The sequence below is a fragment of the Arachis ipaensis genome, chromosome B07 (genome assembly GCF_000816755.2).
Source record: "Arachis ipaensis cultivar K30076 chromosome B07, Araip1.1, whole genome shotgun sequence".
Classification (NCBI taxonomy): domain Eukaryota; kingdom Viridiplantae; phylum Streptophyta; class Magnoliopsida; order Fabales; family Fabaceae; genus Arachis; species Arachis ipaensis.
In genome coordinates, this window is record NC_029791.2 from 120,473,144 (window position 1) to 120,480,185 (window position 7,042).

At 33.6% G+C, this 7,042-nt stretch overlaps 1 protein-coding gene across 26 annotated transcripts; it reads right to left on the bottom strand.

Moving 5' to 3' along the window:
- Nucleotides 2,260–5,683, bottom strand: LOC107606119 (poly [ADP-ribose] polymerase 3). Of its 26 annotated transcripts, none has more exons than XR_002350552.1 (6): nt 5,487–5,681; nt 5,046–5,135; nt 4,693–4,930; nt 4,440–4,516; nt 2,781–4,358; nt 2,260–2,484 (listed from the first exon to the last, which is right to left on the bottom strand). XR_002350552.1 is itself a non-coding variant. In XM_021106442.1 (6 exons), exons 2-5 carry the CDS (start codon nt 5,101–5,103, stop codon nt 3,612–3,614), a joined length of 549 nt encoding a protein of 182 aa, XP_020962101.1. In that variant the 5' UTR covers nt 5,104–5,135; nt 5,487–5,683; the 3' UTR covers nt 2,260–2,484; nt 2,781–3,611. The 26 variants fall into 26 exon arrangements, 11 of the variants coding, with proteins under 11 accessions (XP_020962101.1, XP_020962099.1, XP_020962100.1 ...); XM_021106442.1 differs by having other exon boundaries at nt 2,781–3,768; nt 4,693–4,949; nt 5,487–5,683; XM_021106440.1 differs by having other exon boundaries at nt 2,781–3,768; nt 5,027–5,135; nt 5,487–5,683.

The following is a 7,042-nucleotide window of genomic DNA, read 5'->3' on the forward strand; positions in this document are numbered from 1 at the left end:
TCTATCACCATTTCTTTGGATGCTTCTCTTTCGTCTTTGTTGCACTGCTTCTTCTTATTTTTTGCATCCATCTCATCTTCTTCTTCTCTCTTTGGTAGTCATTCGGTACTATCTCTTCTATCGTTTTTTTTTTCCATCGACGTCATGGTCTTTTCTTTACCCTTTTCGTTTGATGACATTGTTGCTTTCTTCCCACATTGCTTCTTTGTCATGTATATTTTTATCATGTATGTACGAATTTGTTTTTGCTCTGTGTAAGGGGAAGAAAGTTGAATAGGAAAAGAACTAATCAATCATAAAAAAAAATAGAGAGAAGAAAATTTTAAAGAAAAAAAATTTGTCATTAACCGATGAATTAGTGCATACCACTAAACCAACCCGTTATATTACCTTCTTCTTAACGATATTCTTGTCTCAAAAGAATTATGTAAATTTTTTTTTCATCAAAAATAGGAAGATTCAAATTCGCGATCTTTTAAGTAAGTATGAAAAAACTATGTTATTTAAGTTATAATTCATTAGCATGTAAAGTTTAATTACAATTAATTAACATAATAATAATACTAAAATAATATTTTTGATTTTATTTTATTTTATTGTCCAAAATAAAGATACCCACTAGAATTCCATGTGTTGAAAATAATATTTTTGTAGCACTTTTTTTTTTTGTTGGTGGATTGGACAACCCTCAATCCTAGGTACACAATACACATCCACACACTCCTCACATACTTACCAATTTTTTCTTCTCGGTTGTAGCTGGTAGGACTCAGACCCGAGACCTTTTGAGATGGGGAGGGGGCTAAATACCGTGTGAGCTATGACTCATTGTACATCTTGAAGGCCCAACTGCTACCATTCTCTCTGATGGCGTCATCGTCATCTGTGGCATCACTACACGCCACCATTGCCTCTCCTCTCTAAGTCCTACATGGTCTCTTTCATCGGCGGTGACCTTCTTTTGCTACTTCACCGTCGTATTTCAATCCTTTTCCGCCATGATGTGCATGACAATAGCCTTCTCTGTTTGCGTCTCATTCTTATGTTCCCAAGAGAAAGCCGCCGCTTGGTGCCCTAGCCGCGATTGGACGTCCGCGACGGAACCCACAAAATCAGAGATTTTCGCCCTTCCCTGTTGCTGCTCCATGAAGGTAAATAGAAGTTATTTCGTCTTTTTTGCTCCGCTTCTCCTTCATGACGGTGCCGTCCTCGGTGCTATTCCTGGCCATTTGTCACGCGACCTGGTTCTCGAAGGGGTTCTATCGTCTGATTCTTCAGCTGAGTCTATTCTATGCCACCTACAACCGCCTTCCTCCAGCAAGCTTTATTTTGCATCTAGGGAGAGGTCGATACTAGATCTAGAAGCTCCGATAGTAGATGTAGAGTTTTTATTTCTAAAATTTTTTGAATGACCGTTGAGTAGTAAAAATTCTAAATTTGAAAATGTTTGAGTTTCTGAATTTGTTGTGGTACTATGTGTGCTTGAATTTCTAGATTTGGTTACTTTTTATCTTCCAATTTTAATTCACACATTATTGCACTAAACCAAGCTTTTTAACATAAAATTTGAATTTTTACCGCAAACTTCTCTACAAATCTAAAAGTTTAATCCATTAATAAAACCTGGAAATAATAATTCAAGATTTGTGAAATTATTTTTTTTTACATAAGACATTAACTTGTCATAATATTTTGAAATTATAGCCTGGCAAGCCGTCACTATTAGAAAACTATTTATTACAGACGAATTTATAGATAGATTTAGTCTGGTGGAAACTCAAGTGCGGTCGACTTCACCTGAAGTTGATACCTGAGACTCTGAGAGGTCGTTAGATGATTTGACTAAATTTTCATCTAATGACTTTGAGTATCAACTTCACCTGAGTTTTCACCATTTAGTCTTTATTATAAATGAATTTTTTATTTCCGACTGACAGATTTTTTTCCATCGGTAATTTACCGACATATTTTTTTCTATTACCGACATATTTTCCTTCGGTAATCGGTCCCTTCTATTTTGCTAAAACGTCAGATTTTCTGTCGGTAACTAGCGTCAACTTTCCGACAGAAAATTTGTCGGTAATTGGAGCCTTAAAAGCATTCGCAACTTTGAATACAGACGGATTTATCTGTAAATCCGTTAGTAAGGTAAAACATAATTTTTTTAGATTTTTTCATTGCAAAACAAACCTAATTTAATTCAAAATAAATATAAATTTAATCAAGATAAATTTCATCTGACTTGTATTCGAACATTCATAGTCAAGAAATAAACAAGTTCATCGTATTATTAACCTAGAAGAAAAGTATTATAAATAAGCAAGTCAGTTCAAAACATAAACAAAATGTATTGATACATCAACTATAATCCTCAGTGTATTGTTCAACCATACTAAAAATATCAGCAATAATCTTCAGTGTCATCTTCATCCTCATCATCATCATAGTCCTCAGCTATTATCAGCTATAATTTCTTCATACTTCCTTCAATCACATAAAATAAAAGACAAATTGACATCTTCAAATACATTAAAATGACTGATAAAATTTTTTCAAGATTAGTAATCCTACATTGCAAAAAGAAAGAGTATTAATTAAGAATACTATTTATAATTGATGTCAATTAACATGAGAATCATGTTTCACCAATGGAATAAATTTGGAATCACAACAACATTAATTTAAAAGAAAAACTCAATTTCAATATCCTGGTAAAAGGGCTCATTAAAAGAATATGAATGCAAAGTCATGAAAAGTCTTCATTGAATTCGAGAACTCACAAGGCAATTAACATGCACGTGATCCCAAGTAGTTGAAGTCTCTGTCTTTCAATATAATTTCAGAGAGAAACCAATCTATGAAATACACAGTGAGATAAAGTGTCTAGTCCCAATCTATATTTCTCAAAAACCTGAAAAAGTAACAGCGGAATATACTTTCTCATTATCATCAACCCAACTTTTAACATAAGAAAACATATTACTATACAATGTGTATACCTGCTTGATGAAATGACAATACACAGCACAGAATTCTTTGCAGGTAATCCAAATATCATCACACAATATATTACCGTTAATTGACTCTTGTGGACCTAGTCAGACATAACACAACAGAAGAAGTACCCAGGAGACCCACTAGTAATTACCTTGTCATACTCTTGTAAGAACTCAGAAAGATTGCACCCAATAATTGCCAAAGCGTTAACATTAGACTCATTACAAACTGAATAACTCCAGCAGAGTCCATAAAAATCAAAAGTACAACGGTAAGAGTCATACTAGTTGTCTATATAACGTGTTGGATACTACTTTATTCATGGATAACTTGGGGATCTAATGTTATCACTAAACTAAATCGGAAAACATCTAAGAAAACAAAACAACACACCTCTTCGCCAGAATTTCAACTTGGGCACAAATATTTTTTGAAAAGTTGGAAACTTTTTACGGAGATGATGCAATTTAAGTGAGCAACTCATATGGCCAAACAAATAAGCTACTACTCTGTATTTGAAACAAAAATTAAAAAGTAACGTGAAATCACACCTAGCCTAATGAGTGCATTATTTTCTAAATTAATTGAACAAGATGCATCTTCGGATTTAAGACTTAGCTCTGGAAAATTCTTTGTTTTGCAGTGAACTCGAACATGTTGCTGCGCAGCAGTAGAAGGCGCCATTTTGGAAACATCGATTCGACTAGCCTTGGCCAACTTGCTATTCTTACCCTAGTAGTAGTCACAAAAATCGGAATTGGCTTGAGTGTCCTACATGGACCACATGTTGGTAATGTATATAATACACATATAAACCTTGGACTTTTATGGTACAATTTTCTTAGAGCATACTGTAGAAAGGAAATCATACAAGAAAAGCAAAAGAAATGCATAAATAATAATCAACGGATTAAAAAAGGAAAGAAATTTGCTTGAATGTAACCAATGCTAAGACTAATCTTATTATTCCACCTGTCCCTTATGCTTTGCAAGTGTTATATCAAAGCCCTCTTCAACATCCTTTCTGTAAGTTCCTTCTTAACTTCTTACCCTGCAAGCCCTGAACCTATAATCACCAAATTCTCAACCCTTTTTCCTATAATAATAAGAACATAAGAAAGAGAACTAGTAAATTCGACTATTAACTTTGATTATCTAAATTTTAAGACTATAGAAAACAACTAAAACCTGTTGTATTCAAATGATGACATACAAGGATAACCTTCCTATATCAAAAGAAAAAATCAGTGGTGTATATAGTTTTATATGTCCAGACAACCTCAGCCTTTGGTCCACTCTCCTCCTTCAATTCTCTTTTAACGACTTAACTTTCTCTATGAACTCCAACAGTGCTTTTTCACCTGATGTACCTCTTTTGTCAGTCTTGTTCAAAGTACTTTGAGAGAAATAATTAGGAAAAAAAATATTGCCAAATTGCATACATCTTTTCAAGTGAAGCTGTGCAACCATTCCTATGGGAAGGTCTGGCGAGTCGTAACCCATCTCCATTAGCACATACCTGTTTTCAATATTCGGTTATTTCTAAACAGCAATAGTAACAACTCATAAAAGGTAGTGTTCATACCTGTATATCTCCTGGATGCATAAAACCTTGACGAAATTGGCAACTATAGGCTCAAGTTTACAGTATAACAATGGCATAACTTATGCTTAGAAGTAGCAGTAGAAACATACCATGTCAATGGGGTAGAACTTGAGTGGCTTTTTGCAGAACTTCTCGTCTCTTTCCCAAGGCTCAAACTGGTTACCATTATTCTCTTCAAAGAGTCTCGTAAACTCTTTGAGAGCATTATCCACATTATCAAACTCTTCCAATCTCTCCTCTGCATTAGGATTGTCTCCAGCTCTTGCTTTCTTGAAGAATAGATGCAAATGTTTCTCTGGGACCATAATAAGTTGCATGACACTGTAGCTGCTCCAAATCAACATCACTAATAATCAGAAAGTTTTGTCACATAAATGCAAAGATGAATAGAATAGAACAGAATAGAATAGAATAGAATAGAACCAAGACGAAATTACAATACTGGTTGACTTGTCGGGCTTGGTCGCAGAGGGAAAAGTTACAGTTGTACAAAATTTCATCTTTGTCAAATATGTAGTCTCACTCCTTGTTCCTGCAATTTGGTATCTTTGTAGACCGCTCTCTTTTGACATACCAATAACAATCAAAACACTATTTATTCAACTTAGAAGCTACAATTCAATTTGATTATTTTCATCGATCCAGACACAGGAAATGTGGAAAGAAATCAGGACTAAATTTGATAGCAGCATGTGAAGATGAACCTCTTTTATCACAAACATGGCTACAACTACAACAAGCTCAATCAACATCAACAACAAGATAGAAACGGTTTATGTAGATACTACAAAGCTGGATTACGAAGCAAAGTAGGATAAATCTAAAATTGCATTGGCAGAGAAAATTGAGCCCTAAGTAACATAATCACAAAATCAGAGTATACCTGAAATTCACGAAAGGAGCAGACGCGACGAAAGTGGTGATGGAGAGAGCTCGTGCGACGATAGTGACGAGAGCGGCGGCGGAGAGAGCTCTGCGACGATGGGAGTACGTAGACGCAACGAAAGCGGTGGTGGAGGAAGCCACGGAAAGAGGACTGGGTTTTATTTGTGTGAGTGCGTGTGAATGTTCAAATTAAGGTTTTATTATGGTTATTTAAATTTTCGACAGATTTATTAATTAATTACAGACGAATTTTTTATCAGTGAAAAATCTGAAATCAAATTTCAATTTATAGATAGAGTTACTGACGAATCTTATAATTTATCGGTAAATTTTTGAAAATTTTTTTAATTTTTTTACCAACAAAAAATCCATCATTATTTTTGACACTAAAATTTTATTGAAAAAATTCGTCTATAATCTATCATTTTCTAGTAGTGCGTTACCATAAAAATTGAAAATGGTAGTAAATAAAATTAAAGTACTATAAGGTAGCGTTTGTTTTGTGGTACTAAGACAGAGATTGGGAGACTGAAACTCAATATCATGTTTGTTGGTTCAGAGACTGGTACTAAAATTTTTGTCTCTGTCCCCAAAATTTCTGTATTTCAGTACTTCAAAAAAGTAGGGACACAAGAGACTAAAGTTTTTAGAGATGGAGACTGAAACTTTAATAATATTTTATACTTAAAATACCTTCATTTCAATTAATAAATTCTAATTTTACCCTTTATGCAAATTAAATTAGAATTTTATTCTTCTTTCAATTTCTGTTTCTCACTTTGTACCAAAAAGAATACTGACATTTATTTCAATTTCTGTCTCTTAATCTCTATCTTTCAATCTCAGTCTTTTCGTCTCTATCTCTCTACCAAACACTACTTAAGAGAACTAAAATTGAATAAAAAAAGAATTAATCAAAAAATAAAATTAAAAAAATTATACTTTTTTTTTCTGTTATATTTTCTTTAATTAAAAATATATTTTATTTTTTATAATCTTTTTTTAATTGAATCTATTTGAATATGAGTTGTCGAGGGTGATGATTTGAGATGATGAGATTGAAAGTGATGAAAAATCAATAGTGACAATGCTAGCGGGGGTGGCCATAATGGCGGTGGACTGGTGATAGTGATGGAATGAAGGGTAACATAATTTTTTTAAATTTTCTATGCCTTGTTTCAATTCCTAATGTTATCGAACACAATATGCAAATATTAATAGTATGTGTTTATGTTTTTAGTGTCTATGTCTCATGACATACACCAATCAAACGAAAGTCTAAGTTATGCTAACGGACTTGATCTGCATGCTTCCTCGACAGACTTGTCCAAAAGCAAAGCTAGCTATATTTAATTTTACGACTTAGCATATGTAATTGTAATGTGATTAGAGAAATAAAGGAGAATAAAAGGCCTTGCACAACCTAATCTGTATTCTATGTGGAATCGTGGAACCTTGCACGCGCAAGATACAAGCTTCCCCTGACCAAAATAGCAATCCTGTTGGCCGAAAGCATTTCATTCCTTAAAAAAAAAAAAAGTGTGAATATCCGTT

Bases quoted from the DNA above. Each gene is read 5' to 3' on its own strand.
- LOC107606119 (XM_021106438.1), bottom strand. From the start codon at position 5,175: ATGTCAAAAGAGAGCGGTCTACAAAGATACCAAATTGCAGGAACAAGG. The intron at 4,950-5,045 runs GTATTGTAATTT...TCTGATTATTAG, and splicing joins CAAGCCCGACAAGTCAACCA to TGATGTTGATTTGGAGCAGC. The intron at 3,769-4,439 runs GTATGCAATTTG...TGGTCCATGTAG, and splicing joins ACAGCTTCACTTGAAAAGAT to GACACTCAAGCCAATTCCGA.